The 19,768-nt window shown below is 50.3% G+C and overlaps 1 protein-coding gene across 1 annotated transcript in view; it reads right to left on the bottom strand.

The window, feature by feature from the left end:
* FAM178B (family with sequence similarity 178 member B) overlaps nucleotides 1-19,768 on the bottom strand; it is a 1,611,694-nt gene that overhangs the window by 1,575,294 nt on the left and 16,632 nt on the right. The window contains exon 3 of the mRNA XM_069620260.1: nucleotides 7,052-7,177. Coding sequence (XP_069476361.1) covers nucleotides 7,052-7,177 — 126 coding nt within the window. The remainder of the gene's footprint in view (nucleotides 1-7,051; nucleotides 7,178-19,768) is intronic.

Below are 19,768 nucleotides of genomic sequence, written 5' to 3'. Positions count from 1 at the left end.
GTGTTTCAAGGCGCGAATATGGCTGAAGTGGATGAGGATGGGGAGGTTTGAGCTTTAGCATACATCTATGCTGCTGCAATGACTGAGGAGTGCAGCTGGGGGTGTACGGATAGAATGAAGGAATCCCCTTCCACCTGTTGGTATTTGGCATCTAGGCGCTTGTTATTTGGCTGTGTGGTGTGAGGTTTGGCCCAACCCTTTTTTTTCTAGGGCCTCTACATCATTTTGCAAAGGAATGCCCTTGGTAGAGTGAATTGTAAGTACCTCTGCCTGCTTCTGGCTGTTATTTTTGTGGCTCTGGTATGCCTAGATACTCTGCAACTCCTGCCAACCTTTCATGGAAAGTTCTTATGAAAGAGGAAGTATCCTGATCCTCGTCGTCATCTGTGTCCCCCGCTGTGTCTTGGAGGTCCGTGGAGTCTGCTGGAGGTTTGCTCGAATCGAAGGAACTGCGAGCGGATGAATATCTTCTCTGTGCCATGCTAATATAGGCTGGGCGGGATGCTCCGCGGGCTGGATTGAGGCCACTGTGGTGTTCGGAACAGGGGGCTGTAAGGTAGCCAGCAGCTGTGATGGACCCGGTGGCTGGACAGGAATTGGCTGTTGCAGAAGCACAGGCGGGATCACGTCTTGGATGAAACCCTTAAGTATATCCTCCATATGAGGGGATTTCATTAGGGTAAGGAACTTGTAAAGGAAAACGTTCTTCACATGCTGGTGAAGCACGCTCCTGCAATGGCACAGCAGCGTGTGCATGTGCGTACTGCTGAGTCCTCCCTGTGCCTTGCCTGCTCTGGGCATAGCTCGCCTCTGTGTAGCGTCCCTGGGTAGATGTTGTCAGGTATGAGGTGCACCATGTGACCATAGGCGACCATTCCACCCACGTTGTGAGATCAGGCCTTTGAGGCTCGCAGGAGGTGCGCCCCTCCAGACGATGCAACATTTTGTCTGGCTTTTGTGGCCAATTTGCCCTGCACTTCGCCATCTGCTTGATGCGTGTCGACTGTTGCACCGGGCCTGGTCCCCACCTGTCTGCTTGGGCTTGGCCTGCCTTGCACCTCAGGTGTAGACCTGTGAGCCAATGTGCCCTCGGATGTGACTCCGGTAGTGCTTTCCATACTGCGTGCAGGAGCGCCTCAGGCTTGCGCCCAGTAGTAGGGCAGAGCCCCTCAGGGGATTCCCCGGTACCAGAGCCCTCATGCCCCTCAGCGCTGGGATTGGGAGGATCCGTGGACCTCTCGACCATGTGGCCGGTAGTTCGATGAGCCTCAGCCCCCTTCCTAGTAGTAGAGCCTAATAGGCCCCTCCTGCTTGGTTGCTTCCCTGGAAAGGAGTCGCCCTTGCAGGGTGCTTTGGAGAACAATATATTCGGATTCGGCCTAAGGTTTCTCAAATTCAAAGCATGATGCTGTGTGAAAAAACGTTTTTCAGACTTGTGCTTAAGATGTCTGTTAGGCCTGATAGGTTATCTTCCTCAGAAGGGTGATCAGCAGATTATTAAGGTAGAGGGCTTCTCAAAGGTTGCCTAGATTCAGTCCACAATCCCTAAGCTTTTGTCATGCTAATCATGCACATTAGTACAGGTGAAGCAACGTTCTCCCTGTGCTTTTACTTCATATTAATAGCATTCATGCATCTGAATCTCACACTACTAAAACAATCATATCAACTGTTAGATTCAGTCACAATGAGGACTAATGTCAGCCTGTTTCTCGTAGGTAGGCAACTGCAGGGTGTTAGGCAGAATCATATGCAGTACCATTTTGGAATACTACACACAATTAAGACCACAAGTGTAAGTACAATTTCACCTTTGGTACACGCCTGTACTACACAGTAATGTGCTAACCGTGGCTGAGCAGCCAGACTTATCACAAGAGAAAAGTGAGTAGTACAACAGGTTACACAAAGGACCAACAAATACAGTGATTCAAACAAACACTCAAGGTTTCTTGGTAAAAGAATATACATTTATTTACACAGTAATTTGGAAAACATTCCACTGGTAAGAGCAGCTCAATATCACCATCTAATATACTACAATACACAACCAATCAGTTTCTGAACAAGTTTAGCTCCCCTGAAGTGGGAGGAGCAAAATGGCACTTCAGTTGCTTTAATAAGGGGTAAAAAGACAAGGTTATAAGAATCAATAGTACAAATACTTTCATAGGCAGGGCAAATGGGTTCAGTTCACTACAACCAGCAATTCCAATAAGGCCTGGGCCAAATTCAATAGTGTATAGGAGAGCAAAGTGCTGGTAGTAAACGGTTAAGTCTTTGCCACAGACCTTAGAAGAATTTGGTCAGACGAAAAATTAGATGTTGGTTTAGGGAAGGACAAGCCTTCAAAGTCTGAAAAGTGTCACAAACTTTCACCGCGGCCGAACGGAGTTCTGCACCGCACTTTCACAGTACCTTGTAAGTGAAGAAAAGCTGTAGCTGAGGCAGTTGTTCCTGGCAGTTCCCTCAGATCTTGCTGTTCCTGGGCTTCAGTCGTGGGGATAAGAAGGAGGACGTCGGGAGGTTCCTGCACCGCCCAGGGAAGAGGCCACCAGCTTGGCAAAACGTCAGTTTAAGGTGTGAGTGCCTTAAAGTCCACAAGCTGGTTTCCTTCCCCCTGGCTATCCGGTTTTCAACAGCACTCTGAAGAAAATTCGACCAGGTTGGGGACGTTGTCCAGGTGGCTTACGAGTTGGTTGTTCCCACCAAACTCAAGGGAAGAAGTTAACCTTGAAGGGCTTCTCTGTCGATGGAGTTTCAGGCAATTCGGACCTGCAGAAGGGCTTCATCGGTGGACCAGGAGTTGCAGCAGTCGTCTTCCTTCAGCTCGTCTTCGGTTCTTTCGTTCCAGTGGTCGACTCTGCTTTCCAAGTCCCAGAGGCCTTCTTTTAAACAGTTTTCCCTCAGTCATTCCAGCCTGGCTGTCCCTCGGACAGCAGGGTGCTGTCTTTGCCAGACAGCCAGCCGGCCAATCACGCCAGAGTGCATTCAGGTCTCCTAGGAGACTAAGCACAGGGAGTTTCGGACACCTCCATCACATCCTGTCCACCCCAGACACTCAGGCGCCAGAGGAGGGCTTCAGCACTGAAGCCCGCCAAAGGCCAGCAAACAAAGGGATCAAACCTGGTTTGGCGAGCAGAGACAAACACAAGAAGGACCTTTCCAAAAAGAAATGGCGAAAAAAGTTGACCGGAGTTTGGGCACCATATTGGAAAACATGGCTGACCCGATTTTTAGCTACCGGTGTTCGCGGTCGGGAAAAATCATGGTAGTTTGTTTAAAACCACTGCCACCAGCCATTTCAAGTGGGAAAGGGTAACATTTGACTGTTACATGAATTTATAGACTCAGGGGAAGCTAGGCAACCCCTCCAGCACTCTATAGGAAGATAGGGTGTGCTGGGTCTGTAAATTTAAAAAGACTAGTAAAGTCAATTTAACTTTACATGCTCTGGGAGACAGTAGTCAGTCCCAGAGAAGGTATTTAAACCTTGGGGAGTCTGAAATACACCCCTGTGTCACTGCACCGACGGTGCTGTGTGACACACAGAAAAAGATGATGCCTATGGAGTTGTTTTAAAACTCCATATCCAAAGAACACAAAAGTAAAACACACATCAAAATACACGGAAGAGTGGGAAAAAAAAGGCTCACACTCTTCCAGGTAAAAAGTCAAATCCTAGAAATCCAGCAAAGTTGCTGGGGGTCTCAAAAGGTAATGGAAATTAGCACATTCTTGAGAATTCTCCATAACACGGGTTCATCAAAACAAGATGGGGCCACCAGCTGGGTTCTCTGGTGTGAAACAGTCTTCTCAGAGGGTGGACAGCATGCTGGTCATTCACTTAGAATGGCTACTCATTTCGACCACTTTAAGAAAAAAAACGTTTTTGAGATCACCAATTGAAGTGAGGTTACATTATTATAGGGATGAAGTGGCTCTCCAGCACGCAAGACTGTTAATAAATATACCATAAATCCTATTGCTGTGTAAACCCGCATTTCCTGTGGGTTTTCTGTGAGCATGGGATGTGCCTTGTTGTTATGGCTGCCATGTTTGTTTACACTCTCGTATCATTGTATGTGCATACGCGAGGGTTTAGAACATTGATGGTAGGTTCCACCAGCAGGGGGAGCAGGGTTGTCTCTGAGGTGATTTCACCTCAGGACTGTCGCGGGCCCCCCGCTGGCGGATACAGTTGGATAGTCCCTGCGGAGGATAAGTGCCCAGAGGGGATCAGTAGAGGCAGAGCAGGGTAGAGGCGAACGAAGACAGGAGCTCGAGTCTGCCACTGAGGGCAAACCCAGCCCTCTGGTGTCCAGTGGCGGTCCCTCCCGTTAGGCCGTCTGCCAGACGGAAGTTAGTCTCTATCCCCCACCCGGGGTCGAGGGAGTGGGCCGGGGGCTGTAGTTAAAGGCTCTTGGCAGGTGTTTCAACCGGCAAGCCACCGCTACAGAGATAGAGAGAGAGAGAGAGAGAGAGAGAGAGAGTGGGGCGGTGTGCGTGCTAAGAATATTGAGTCAGGTAGGAAAGGGCAACACTAAGTTTGGGATCCCGAGCTCTGCCCACTGTCGGCTAACACATGGGCCGTGGAGTGCCCAGACGGATGATCATTTTTCTCCTCTCCTGTCCAGAGGAATGCTGAGAGGCATGTAAGTTAACCTAAGCTCCGAAAAAAAGGGGTTTTGGCCGACTTTCGGAGATGCTGTGATGAAGGCGCTGTTGTGCCCGGAGGGGGGTAGTGATTTCACACGCTCTGGGGCAGAACTTGATATTTCCCCCTGGGATGGTTTTTCCGAGGGGGGGGGGGGGGGCTTTCCAAATGCTGTGCTGAGGAGGGGTTACGGCCCGGTAGCTTGACTGGGGAGCTTGACGAAATGTGGTGTGAGTGTGGTACTTCCCAGTGGTAGTCTGCAGCTACCTGTGTGAAGGGGGAGTTGGTCCGATCAAGTTGACTATTTATCTAAGCAATGTAAATGGGCACGTTCTCATGTGACCTACATGATATATTTGAATATTTATTTACCAAAGGTGAATGCGCACTTTCCCATGTGACTGACATGATATACTTGAATATTTATTTGCCACAGGTGAATGTGCACTTTCCCAGGTGACCACTCTGGTGTATACGGATATTTATTTAACCAATGTGAATGTGCACATTCTCATGTGACCTACATGATATATTTGAATATTTATTTATTAAAGGTGAATGCGCACTTTCCCAGGTGACCTACATGATATATTTGAATATTTATTTACCAAAGGTGAATGCACACTTTCCCAGGTGACCACTCTGGTGTATACGAATATTTAATTAACCAATGTGAATGCGCACGTTCTCATGTAACCTACATGATATCTTTGAATATTTATTTACCAAAGGTGAATGCGCTCTTTCCCCGGTGACCGACATGATATACTTAAATATTTATTTACCACAGGTGAATGCGCACTTCCCCTGGTGACCACTCTGGTGTACACAAATATGTATTCAACCAATTTGAATGCGCACATTCTCATGTCCTAGAGGATATATTTGAATATTTATTTACTAAAGGTGAATGCACACTTTCCCATGGGACCTACATGATATATATGAATATTTATTTACCAAAGGTGAATGCGCACTTTCTCATGTGACCCATATGATATAGTTGAATATTTATTTACCCTAGGTGAATGCGCACTCCCCCCTGTGACCTCCATGATATATTTGAGTATTTATTGTAACCAATGTGAATGTGCACATTCTCAGGGGATCTCTATGAGGTATAGGAAGACTAATTCAACAAATGTGTATGTACAAATTCCCAGGTGCCAACACTTAAATATATGAATAGTTAATCAGCAAATGGGAATGAATTGGGTCCCAAGGGCCCCACAGGATCCACTGAGAAAAACCTAAGGCAGGAAATGTGTAATTAATTATATCAAATGTGATGAAATGTAAAACTGTTGAAAAATGTTACTTTCCTGTATTATCCGTAGAGAGCCTCAGTTAGTAGCTCAGTAATGTAATATGGCTCATGTGTAACAAGGATTAGTTTGACTTATACAAATATACAAAGGAGAGCGGTTCTCGCTTGTTACAAGAAGCCAGACTGTGTCTGTTAATTAAACCAGGGGCACTTGTGTAGCTGTCTCCCATTTGGGTGGACAGGGCCTTGGTCCTTACTAAGGTCCATCCACCTTTCCCCCTGGGTACTCCTGGTATGCACATATGTGCAGTGAGGTGTCAGGCTCCTTTTCTCAGGTCTCCTACAGTTTGCAGTCCACTCACACATATATAGAATTCAAATAAACAAGAGAGAGGCACCTTACAGCTGTGACTGTTCTCAAAGGAGTCGACAGTCATCATTGCCCAAATAAAAACTGAAAAGCAAAGAAAGATGTCCCTTGTCATTGGTCTTGGTATTCGTTTGGTAGGTATATAGCCTTCATAATAGGTTTTCAATCTAACCCAATCTTGACTGATGACCAAAGAGCACATCACCACATGTACAAACACATAGTTGATTTCTATTTATTATCCATTGATTCCAATGGTAAAATATGCTATAGGGATGTTTGCCCAACAATACGTATATTTTAATGTAAGTGATGAAGAAGCAACAGTAGTTATGAAACTTGTGTCGCTTGTTAACAACAATTGTCAAAGACTTTTACACACTTTAAATTCCAAGAAACAAACTATGTGTTTGTACACATGAAGAATTGTGCTTTTTTGACACCCTTGAAAATGTGATTTTTAATTTTGAAGCCTATAAACCCAGCAAAATAATACTAAATGGTGCGATTGTGACCAATATAAAGGGAAACCACTGTTTGTTTTTCTGATTTCGGACTCGCACTCCAGTCCTTGCTCCCCACATAAACGCCTGTAGATATAGAATTACTTTTTCTGGCAATACATGCTCCCCTTATGATGTCTTGGTGGGCATCATCATAGGTGCCATGCACTCTACAGAAGCTCGGGTCCACTAACACTCTGTGAGCATAATAAAAGATTCACATTGAAGTGAGGTAACCCTGCTAATCAGCCTACCTGTGCTCCTCCACCAACAATTCCTCCCCTGAGGTTGACGCGGAAGGGCTGTGTGCAAAACCTTGCCCAACATACAGGCATTGTTTCAGTGATTTCTCCAACTCATCTTCCAATACTGTATGCTCCCTGCAGAGGTACAAACAGCACTGACACTGACTGACTTTACACAGAAAGAAAGGGCACAGCAGATATTCATAATTCAGGCTTATGGTTTTACGCAGTAACAGACAGATGGAACTGTTGAGATTCAATGGAAGGTATTATCAAGAATCCATATTCTGCATTGCTGCTTACAAGATTTTCATTATTATTATTTGCAGAATTATAAGCTTCAGTGGAGTTGAAAAATATCATCTAACAGATAATTAATTAGACTTTCTTGGTATAAGAAATAACCGAGATAAACAAGCCCTCTTTGTCTTGGAGAAGGCCACAGAAATATTCGAGAGATGTCGACCATTCCAGAAATATTACAGTAGCCCATTGTATGGAAAGAAGTGTTTTAAAAACCAAGGGACCGATTCATTGAATAATCTGCACAGAAAAGAGGGTACTTGCGCGCGCAACTGCGCACAAAGCCGCCTTCGTTGATTCATGGAACTGAATGCGCAGTACTTTCCCTGGACTTGCGTGAATTTCCTGCTGGCTCGGCACGTCTGTGCGAGCCGTCAAGGGCATTGTGCGAGACTCCTAGCAGAGCATGGGTGTGGCCTGTGGAGAGGGCTGGCAAGGGGGCGGAAGACAGAAAATGGGGAAGAACTTGCCAAAAAATGGGCGTTCTGAGGGACGGTCTTCAGGCAGCCACGCGCACGCCCTCTATTGCGTGACACGAGACATATTCATGGATTCGATCGCACAACGTCTCAGACTGGAAATGGCCACGCAAGTCCTCCATACGATCCGCCACCTGAAGGCAGGCATAAATCCACTTGCGTGGAGGATTGTCAGTGCACAGGTGGGGTCGCATGTCGGATTTCGGGATTCGTGTACTCAATCGGGGTTCCGATGTAACTTAGGGATGCTTGTAATCAGTGTAGCAGGGTGCAGGAACGTTTTACGTGGATTTGCACGCAGCTTTCCTGAGTTATTGCTGTGTTACGATTTTTTTATAAGCATGTTGTTGGGGTGCCAGATACAGTTACGGGGGACACCGCGCAGGGTACCTGAGTCGCAGGTATGCTTACAGGAGACCCTGCACACTGTTTGAAGGGTGCTTGCATTTGTGCCCGGGGAGCGCACAAAGGTAGCTGTTCTGGCTGTTTATGCTTTGCGTGTGGGCATGTCAGGTCATTTCGGGCACGACTCATGAATACGGTAACTTTGCACTGTCAATTCCATTTTTCTTTTTGCATGCAGGTTTGCGCAGTGTCCTTCTCGGCACGCGGCCATTTCTATGAATAAGGGACCAAGTGCTTTTAACTATTATGATCTTGAGTGTTCTTGTTTTGGTTTTCTCAAATGGCTTTTCACACGCACATTATCGGGGTAATTCATAGATTTCAGCGCAGAGGCAGCGCACGCGAGCAGCGCATAGAGGGAGCATGCGCCAGCCGTGTGTGCTAAACAGCATTCTGGCACACTGCGTATTAATGGAATTGCCAAGCCATTTTGAGCGCTGGCGCAGAGAACATCCCGCAGTACCAGTTACACCCCCAACAACGTCCCTTGCGCAATTAAAAACCATTGAAATCCCCAATGCAGCGCAAAGGGCCGTGCTAACCCTGGACCAGCTAACAGGGCCACTACACTGCAATCGCACGAGCGGGGAACGAGTATTCCTGGGGGGCGCGGGAAGTTTCACACACGATAGGCCTTGTGCGAGCGGGGTACGTGTATTTCTGGGGTGCGCGGGAAGTTTCACACGTGATTTTGCTGTCTGAGCGGGGTACGTGTATTCTGAGGGGTGCGCGGGTACTTACACGCGCGATTTCGCTGTCTGAGCGGGGTACGTGTATTCTGAGGGGTACGCGGGTACTTTCACACGCGATTCCGCTTGCATTGCGGGGTACGTATATCCAGTGGGGTGCACGGGGAGTATCACACGTGATAGGCCTTGGGCGAGCAGGGTACGTGTATTTCTGGGGTGCGCAGGGAGTATCACACAAGATTTTGCTTGCAGAGTGGGGTAGTGTCACCTTGCACTAGTGATCACCAACTCATGTCCCCCTGCACCCCACCCACCCAGCATTGACGGGCACCTGCCAGCAGGCCCCCACTCATGTCCCCCTGCACCCCCACCCACCCAGCATTGATGGGCACCTGCCAGCAGGCCCCGACTCATGTCCCCCTGCACCCCCACCCACCCAGCATTGATGGGCACCTGCTAGCAGGCCCCGACTCATGTTCCCCTGCACCCCCACCAACCCAGCATTGATGGGCACCTGCCAGCAGGCCCCGACTCATGTCCCCCTGCACCCCCACCCACCCGGCATTGACAGGCACCTGCCAGCAGGCCCACACTCATGTCCCCCTACACCCCCAGCCACCCAGCATTGACGGGCACCTGCCAGCAGGCCCACACTCATGTCCCCCTGCACCCCCAGCCACCCAGCATTGACGGGCACCTGCCAGCAGGCCCACACTCATGTCCCCCTGCACCCCCACCCACTCAGCATTGACGGTTATGGCCCGACTCATGTCCCCCTGCACCCCCACCCACCCAGCATTGACGGGCACCTGCCAGCAGGCCCTGACTCATGTCCCCCTGCACCTCCACCCACCCAGCATTGACGGGCACATGCCAGCAGGCCCACACTCATGTCCCCCTGCACCCCCACCCACCCAGAATTGACGGGCACCTGCCAGCAGGCCCACACTCATGCCCCCCTGCACCCCCAGCCACCCAGTATTGACGGGCATCTGCCAGAAGGCCCCCACTCATTTCCCCCTGCACCCCCACCCACCCAGCATTGAGGGTTATGGCCCGACTCATGTCCCCCTGCACCCCCACCCACCCAGCATTGACGGGCACCTGCCAGCAGGCCCCGACTCATGTCCCCCCCAACACGTCATAAAGATGCGCAATCATGGGCCTCATGTCCACCAAAATCCCACAGCACGCCACCCCAGTCTTGAGAGGCAATCAAGTCCTCAATCCACCCCACATTGAAATGCCTATTTCATGACACAAACCGAAATTCAACTAGGCACATCAATACATGTCCCTCACACACACACACTGGGTGCCAGTGATTGTGTACATCCACTTTTTCACATGCAGTAACCCAATGAGCGATTACCACACATGGAAGTAAGAAATCAAAATGTATTATGAACAAAATGAATGAAATGAAATGAAAGCATGAACAATATTTCAAACATGAATTGAAATGTATGTCCAAAACAGAATAAAAAACATATGAAGAACCAAAAGAAATTTCGTCCAAACTCTCGGTCCACCAAATCAAATCCAAAGGAAACGTAAATTGTAAAATCCATTGATCCATGGTGAGTAAAAAAATCGAATTCTCTCATAAATCCACTGTTCAACTATGTAGACCGATTTCATCCAGGGTCCATGAGCCCAACGAAAGAAATGAAACCTATCAAAAATACTACCTAAGAAAAGAACTATATACAAAAGTGTGGGGCATAGTCCAATCACCCCAAAATAAAGGAAAATGAAAATGAAACCTAACACTACAAACTATATACAATGTGGGCAGTCTAGTCCAACGGCTCACTTTCCGATTTCCCGGGCCAGGGCATCATCAAACTCCTGGTCTATATCCTGGAGGCGGGCCTCTTTCATGTCCCCGAGGTTTCGCAGGGATGATGCCATGTTCAACTCCAACTCCCTGCGAATTGCCTCGAGGCACTCGGCCCACCTCAGCGCCCTGCGCATGGAGTTCTCTGTCCTGACCATTGTGAGCCGTGCCTCTTCTGCCCGCCCCCACTCCGCATCTATGGTCTGGCCCAACCGCTGCCACACAGAAGATGCCTGCCCCTGATGTTGTTGGCCCCGAGACATCATCGCTCCCACCTTGAGCCTGCTGCTGCCGTGCATGTTCCCTGCCTGTTGTCGCCTGCATGTCATCCACCTGCTGGGGTCCAGTTGTTGGGGTGGCCACCCCTGTTGGACCTCTGACTCCCGACTGTGGCAGGGATGTGTCCTCCACCAGCCTGGCTGCTGGGTCAGGGACAGCTCCACAGGGTGCCCGGGTGACACTTGTGCAGGAAGATGGCACGGAGGACCACCGGCGCATAGGGAGTTCAGTTGAGGAGGTGGTCGGCAGAAGCTCCAGCACACGGAGGAACCCAGCACTGGTGACCCAGCCCAGTAGGTTGATGCGGTCTTCGAGACATTCAAAATGACGTGCGCTGTCCTCACGAGAACCCTGCACGTCATTCCGAATGTCACGAACACGTAACGCCACCCCACCCAGGACAGGCTCAAGACGGTCCCGGATTGCCACGTCTGCAGGGAGAGGAATGCCAGTTGTTGTGCGGCTATCCCCTCCCTGAAAACAGGTCTGGACGAAGGCATCCCTGCTGGTGCCGGATGATGCAGTCACAGGATCGGAAACAGGATTACACACAGGCACCTCCGCGGTGGCCTGTGCTGCCTCAAGTCCCTGCCCCTGGACTGCACCACTGGAACCAGTGGAATCCCCCCTCCTGGCCACGTGTGTGTGACTTCCACGGCCTCCTCCTCAACCAAACCCCCCACCAACCTGGATGACTCTGTGCCATCTTCCTCTGTAGGCCCGTGTGGGGTCGCAGCTGCCCCTTCTGCTGCCGAGGAGTCCACCTCCGACCTCCGCCTCTTGGACCTACGCCCGGCAGCTACGGCCGCGGAGGCGGCACCAGACTCCTCACTCCCTGACGAGATGGCAACCTGGGAGGGGAGCTGGGCCTTGCCTCTCCGGCTGGCGGTGGGATCCCACCCTGTGTGCTCCACAGCACCGTCTCCGCCCGCTTCATCAGTTGACGCTGCAGACAGGGAGATACAGAACACAAGCATCAGGGCACTGTACAATGGTCTGATACACATATGACAGTTGCAGATGAGTGGCAGTCTCAAACTTCACACATGGCATCACACTCCCCAACACACATATCATTTCTAGCGACACACACGCGCAAATGAACAGGAATGTTGCAGCAGCCAGCACAATCCATACACATACAACACCATGACCATCCGAAGGTTAGCCTGACGTCACATGCAACATGGGGATTGGCAAACACATGCACATATGTCACCAGACGTGCATGCATCTGTACATCTACACCACCTGTTGCAGTGAAATCCTCGGCATCCATGTCACATCTGCCAATCAGCCTCCTACATGTCAGTGTCACATGCATCCATGGTGTATCACAGTGGCACACATGTCAAATACCCTCACACACACACATGTACACCATGCACGTACATGAAGGTGGAACCCGCATCCATGTGTCACACCCCAACCATGCCATGGTACATACACAGATATGTAAACATGTGTGCACCCCAACATGCATTTGGCCATAATGCTTTTGTACACATACACCATTGATGTGCCTCAAACATGACTGGACTCTCATGCGGCAGGCTCATGTCCCTGTACATACACATCCATACATGGGCCTTCCAAGACATATGTGCAACCTGCACACACCTGCCACACCTCAACATGCACAGCATCCAATCAGTATGCATGCACACTTACCACTCAACTCCGGACGGGTCTGTCTCCCAAGGACCTGGAGGTTGAGCGCTGGATGTATGTGTTCCAGGACCCTCATCTGCATGTTGGTAAGGCGGACCCGGCGCCCCTTTGCATGCTTTGCCTTCAGGAGACGCCAGGCCTTGCTGAGGATCCTGGACCTGAAGTCCTCCCAGCGCTTCCGGACGTGTTGCAAGTTGCAGGCTGCCACCTCCTCCACGTTGATGGCAGCCACGATGTCCGTCCAGATCCTCTTCCGTCCTTCATTATGGCGCGTGAACTTCCAAAGAGGGCATCATAATGCCCCAGGACTTGCTCCACCAGGATACCAACTTCTGCAGCACTGAAGCTGGTAGCCCTCTGACTCTCTGGCTGGGGGTTGCCAGTGGTGCCAGATGGTGTTGTTTCCGACATGGCAACCCCCGAGGCAGGTGTGGGTGGGCAACTGGGTCCTGGGGCTGGGCTGTGGAGCAAGATGGTACTCCAGTCGGGAGTCTTCTGTTCCAGCAGGGGTTGTCACAGCAACTGGACCCCTGCAGATGGCTGACGTGCAGGCACCAAATAGCAGGGCATGTGGCCAGCAGGCAGGCAGGCAACAGCAGATGGCAGGTGGGAGCGTGCTCGGGGCTCTGGGGGCAATAATTCAGCCTTCTGGGCAGGAGCGTGGTCTTCCGTGTGTTGTTGCGTGGACAGCTTGATACGGAGTGATTTGGCACGTGAAAAAACAGCACGTTAGCATGTAATTTGAGGAAAGGCCCTTAGTGTGTAAGCACACCTGTGACGTTACATGCACGGGCGTTCCCACAACACGGGTGCATGTTAATTGTACACATGAAAAAACTGCACGTCCGGGTGTCACTGCGTGTGATTGGAGGAAATGCCCTTAGTGAGTAGGCGCCTAAGTGACGTGGCATGTGTGGGCTGGCTTAAAAGGTACGTGTAGGATGATTTTTCTTGTATGTGCTTTTTATGGAGAGCGAGCGGGTGATTCTTGTACATCTTGTCGGTTCACACGCGATTACTTCACAACGGTTCCAGTGCGTACTCCCTGTTTCCTCAGACTGCGTTCATTTCTTCTTTTGGCGGGGGTGCTGCCAACGTGCACACGTGTGTCTTTTTCACGTTCTTTTTCCAGGCAGACGGTGAGTCACGCACGTATTTACCAACTGTGGTTGCCCCCTTGTGTTGCATACCCCTTTAGAGGTCATTGTAGGCTGCGTGTAACACGCGTATGCTTATTTTTGTGTTTCTGGGTGCCACAGCGTAGTGCAGGTTCATTTTTCCACGCACGTGGTCTATCAGGGGTTGCGTGCATGTTTACTTTTGTTTTTGGGGTGCCTGTGCGTTGCGTGACCCGTCATCTTCCCCCAGGGGTCACAGACAGCCTTGCTAGAGCACTAGGGTACGAATTCCATCTAGTACCCTACCCCTTTCACCCCAATTGCCCAGGACAATTGTTTACTGCAACTCCCATACGCACAACAACATCAGTGCCATGGTTGGGAGGCGACCAAGCAGTAAGGGAGGGAAAGGTGGCTGACCTCCAAAAGGTGGGCACGGTAGGGGACGTGGCGAGGATGTGCAGGGTGCCCCAAGAGGCCAGTGTGTGGAGGACCAATCGGGGCCACCTATGCCCCCCCAATGGTTGTGGGAAATTTCGCGGACACCATCCCAGCTCAGCCCTTCTTATACCCGCCCATATTGTCAACTGAACCGGCATAGGATGACTCCCAGACTGACTACCAGGTCACCAAGTCTAAGCCACGTGTGGCGGTGAAAGTTGCTGCCACCAGGCCACGTGGATCTGGGGCAGCAATGTCATCTGCTGCCCCAAGTAGCCAGGGTGAGGAGGCTGCAGGGGCAGCTCCAGCACAATCCACCCCAGCTCTGAGTCTCCCAGCCGGGACAGTGTTGGTCCAACTCCATCACACCGACGTTGGTCCTGCCAACATCACCCTGCAGCCAATGCCTGCACCGAGACCTTTGGTCATTGTGCCTTTGGAAACTTCCAGTACCCAGTCCATCTGCACTTCTGCACCTACCAACCAGAGTGGCGTAAATCACTCAGGATCTGCACCACCTTCCAAGAAGAAGAAGGGTGCTCTTGCACTACAGGCTGGGACCCCAGACACAGCTACACACTCCAGCACGTCAAGGAAGCCTAGCTTCAATGACGCCGAACTAGATGCACTTGTGGCCTATGTGTTGGCACATAGCCGCAAAATGGTGGTGACTGCAGGGTGCAAGGCTACGCCTGCTCAAGGTAGGGCCCACTGGCAGACCATCGCGGACCACATTAGTGCCCTTGGATTTGGGAGGCACACAGCTGATGATTGATACAAGAGGTGGAATGACCTGAAACGCAGAGCAAAGAACAAGCTGGCTTCCAATCATGCCTCTACTCTGGTGACTGGTGGTGGGTCTCCACCAGAGGACGACCAACTCACTGAACATGAGTCTGTCGCTGGAACCTTCGTCACAGAGGAACAGATCCGAGGCGTGGGAGACCTACCATATCTTGAAGCATTGTCCGGTGAGTGGCCATGCATGTGTGTAATCCATGTGTATGTTGCTTGGGTGATGTGTTCTGATTGAGTGCCAGGCGAGGGTGTGCAGTCATGACTGGTATGGGTCACCCATGTTGTTCCTCCAAACCATTCCCCGGCCTTGGTTTTGGGTATGACAGTATCCCTTCTCACCACAGTAGCCAATTTGCACCAGATTACTGCAGTTGCCCATCAACTGTCATCTTGCAACAACATTGTTAAAAATGTGTTCCTGTTCATTCAGCCTGATTGTTTCATATGTGACATGCTTCTGTCATAGATTACACCCCACAATGGCCCACATTTGTTACCTTGTTATGGGAATGATTTAACCATTCAGGCTGATTGAGTAATGGCCTGCACACAATAATTTTTGGGCCCTGTTTGAATGTAGAACATGACTGTTGTCTTCTGTCATGTTGAAGAGACCAACCATTGATGTATCCATCTGCCTGCCATCACTGTGTAATTGAACACTGGATGTGTTGCAGCATGTGGCACATGCGTATTTTGTCACACTATTTTTCATGTTTCATCTCATCATCTCCATCTCACATGGATGGGTGATAGTACTCATTCACTACCATATGGCTGTAGTTGTCAAATGTACCATGACTATGCTACGTGACATCTGTGTGATGGCATGTGTCATGTATGTGTATTGGACAAGAACAAGCTGGCTTCCAATCATGCCTCTACTCTGGCGACTGGTGGTGGGTCTCCACCAGAGGACGACCAACTCACTGAACATGAGTCTGTCGCTGGAACCTTCGTCACAGAGGAACAGATCCGAGGCGTGGGAGACCTACCATATCTTGAAGCATTGTCCGGTGAGTGGCCATGCATGTGTGTAATCCATGTGTATGTTGCTTGGGTGATGTGTTCTGATTGAGTGCCAGGCGAGGGTGTGCAGTCATGACTGGTATGGGTCACCCATGTTGTTCCTCCAAACCATTCCCCGGCCTTGGTTTTGGGTATGACAGTATCCCTTCTCACCACAGTAGCCAATTTGCACCAGATTACTGCAGTTGCCCATCAACTGTCATCTTGCAACAACATTGTTAAAAATGTGTTCCTGTTCATTCAGCCTGATTGTTTCATATGTAACATGCTTCTGTCATAGATTACACCCCACAATGGCCCACATTTGTTACCTTGTTATGGGAATGATTTAACCATTCAGGCTGATTGAGTAATGGCCTGCACACAATCATTTTTGGGCCCTGTTTGAATGTAGAACATGACTGTTGTCTTCTGTCATGTTGAAGAGACCAACCATTGATGTATCCATCTGCCTGCCATCACTGTGTAATTGAACACTGGATGTGTTGCAGCATGTGGCACATGCGTATTTTGTCACACTATTTTGCATGTTTCATCTCATCATCTCCATCTCACATGGATGGGTGATAGTACTCATTCACTACCATATGGCTGTAGTTGTCAAATGTACCATGACTATGCTACGTGACATCTGTGTGATGGCATGTGTCATGTATGTGTATTGGACAAGAACAAGCTGGCTTCCAATCATGCCTCTACTCTGGTGACCGGTGGTGGGTCTCCACCAGAGGACGACCAACTCACTGAACATGAGTCTGTCGCTGGAACCTTCGTCACAGAGGAACAGATCCGAGGCGTGGGAGACCTACCATATCTTGAAGCATTGTCCGGTGAGTGGCCATGCATGTGTGTAATCCATGTGTATGTTGCTTGGGTGATGTGTTCTGATTGAGTGCCAGGCGAGGGTGTGCAGTCATGACTGGTATGGGTCACCCATGTTGTTCCTCCAAACCATTCCCCGGCCTTGGTTTTGGGTATGACAGTATCCCTTCTCACCACAGTAGCCAATTTGCACCAGATTACTGCAGTTGCCCATCAACTGTCATCCTGCAACAACATTGTTAAAAATGTGTTCCTGTTCATTCAGCCTGATTGTTTCATATGTGACATGCTTCTGTCATAGATTACACCCCACAATGGCCCACATTTGTTACCTTGTTATGGGAATGATTTAACCATTCAGGCTGATTGAGTAATGGCCTGCACACAATCATTTTTGGGCCCTGTTTGAATGTAGAACATGACTGTTGTCTTCTGTCATGTTGAAGAGACCAACCATTGATGTATCCATCTGCCTGCCATCACTGTGTAATTGAACACTGGATGTGTTGCAGCGTGTGGCACATGCGTATTTTGTCACACTATTTTGCATGTTTCATCTCATCATCTCCATCTCACATGGATGGGTGATAGTACTCATTCACTACCATATGGCTGTAGTTGTCAAATGTACCATGACTATGCTAATTGACATCTGTGTTGGCATGTGTCATGTATGTGTATTGGACATGCCACTCACAGGCTAATGTGTGCTGCCAGTGAGATCCGGCATGCTGCACATGTGTTGCTTTTCCATCTTGGAGTCCTCAGTGTGTGCTTTTTGCCTCCCCTTCCAACTCATTGGCCCTCATTAGGACCCTGGCGGTAAGGGGTTTACGCTAGCGTTAGCTGCGCCGACCCCTTACCGCCAATCCCGAGTTCCCAGAGCGCCATGGTCATTTTTCCGCCCGCTTTTTGCGGGCGTAAAAATCCATGGCGCTATGGGACCTTGGTGTTAATTACGCCACCGTAATTTACGGTGGCGTAATTAACTCCTTCCCCACTCCCATTATACCCTATGGGGCCGAAATGGGAATGGGGAAGGGTAAATGGGTCAATGGGGACTTACCGCCCCGCCGACCTCGGAATGGGGCGGTAAGTCCACCATCCGCCATGGCGTAAACGGACTTTACGCCATGGCGGAAAAGTCCGTCGATGGCGGAAAAAATCCGCCAGGGTCCTAATGAGGGCCATTGACAGTGCATGCATGCCAGAGTTATATTCATGTGGGACATGTGCAATTTATGTACTGGATCTCTGTCTCGTCAGGCCTATGTGTGTGTTATGGTGCTCATGCCTGTTTCCATTTGTTGTCTTTCATGTTTTTGCAGGTGATGAGGCACTTGATGCTGTTGAGGAGGAGGGGATGTTACACACCCAGGAGGGATCTCAGCCACAACCGGGCACCAGTGGAGGACGTGGGGTGGTGGTGGGTGAAAACCCAATCCTCCTCCAGACCATACTGTCCACGGGTGTCTCTGCGTACACCTCCGGAGACTTCTATGAATCAGGTGCTGAATCGGACAGTGAGACATATGTGCCATCGCAGGTGAGTGTTTCTGGCAGGGACCTGTTCTGTCCAACCCACCTGCACCGGGGGTAGACCCCTCTATGGGGATGTCAGTGTTGGAAAGTCTGCCTGTGGCGGTTACGGATGCGGGGTCACACTCCACAATATTTGCTCGTGTTCCTGGGCCAGCAGATCAAAGGAGGAATGCAGTCCTGCAGCCTCGGGCAGTCCCAGCACAGCAAGGTGCAGATCGCCTTGCCCCAAACAGGTATGGTGCCCGTCAACGCGGTAGCCGTGCGCCACCAGGCAGTACTGTGTGGGAGAACTCCATCTACAGTATTGCAGCACAATAGGGAGCATTGTGTGAAATGATGGCTCAGGCCACTTTCATTCTCCCCCCTGAAAGGCAGGTGGAGCTCCAGCAGCAGGCAACAAACTCCATTTGCCACTCACACGGGGAGGACATGTTGGCGTCCAACAGGGACCGACGGGCTGGACTGGAGGCTCCGCGCGAAGCCATATCTGTAGAGTCACAGGCCCACAGGGAAGCCCTGAGGTTAGAACACAAGTTCCTCAGAGATACTATGGGTGAACTTGAGCCTTGCCAGAATTTTAGGTCAGGACAGCAGCTGGAGCAGCTCACATGTTCACTCTCAGCTGAGCTCCAGGCAACCCGTGCAGAGATCCGGGCATCACGCGAGGCCATGCAGGCAGAAATGCAGGCAACCCGTGGGATGCTGCATGGGGATCTCCGTACCATCATCCTGCAGAACCAAACCTTCCAGACCTGCATGCTTGCTGCCATGGAGTACCATACCAGGGCTTTGTCAGCTGGTATGTGCCAGGGCTGTGTGCACTCCGCATGGGTGTGATTTTAGGTGAAGTAATTTGCCACAAGCTGGGTACGGGCTGCCTCACCACTTGCCCTTTCACCTCCCATGCGCAGTGGCCGTGCATGTGGTTGGGGATGTGGGGGCACCACCATGTCCACCGGCACGCGCCGGCATGTTACAACGTTGTGCAAGACACATGCTGCCACTATGATCCTGCACACTACTGGGGGCGCGTATAGCAGCTGCCCACCAGAGCGGTCAAGGGAGCGAAAGCGTGACTTGAGCACTCCGAATGTGCGCTTCACTATGCCCCGGGTTGCAATACAGGCTGTGTTGTATCTTACCTCGGGTGGTGTGGTGGGGTTTCCGAATTGGCGTCATCATGTAGGTGATCAGAGGCTAGGCACTGTCCCCTGGTGAGGTGATAATGGTTCTCATTTGTGGGGTTTTCCCATTTCTCAGTTTCTGATATGCATGCATGTGCAGAGGCATTTATACTCACCAATTAGCCA

Source organism: Ambystoma mexicanum, chromosome 10, assembly GCF_040938575.1.
Source record: "Ambystoma mexicanum isolate Mex_15411 chromosome 10, UKY_AmexF1_1, whole genome shotgun sequence".
NCBI lineage: Eukaryota > Metazoa > Chordata > Amphibia > Caudata > Ambystomatidae > Ambystoma > Ambystoma mexicanum.
The sequence above is the reverse complement of the archived record's forward strand: the minus strand, read 5'-3'. Positions and strand labels throughout refer to the sequence as shown.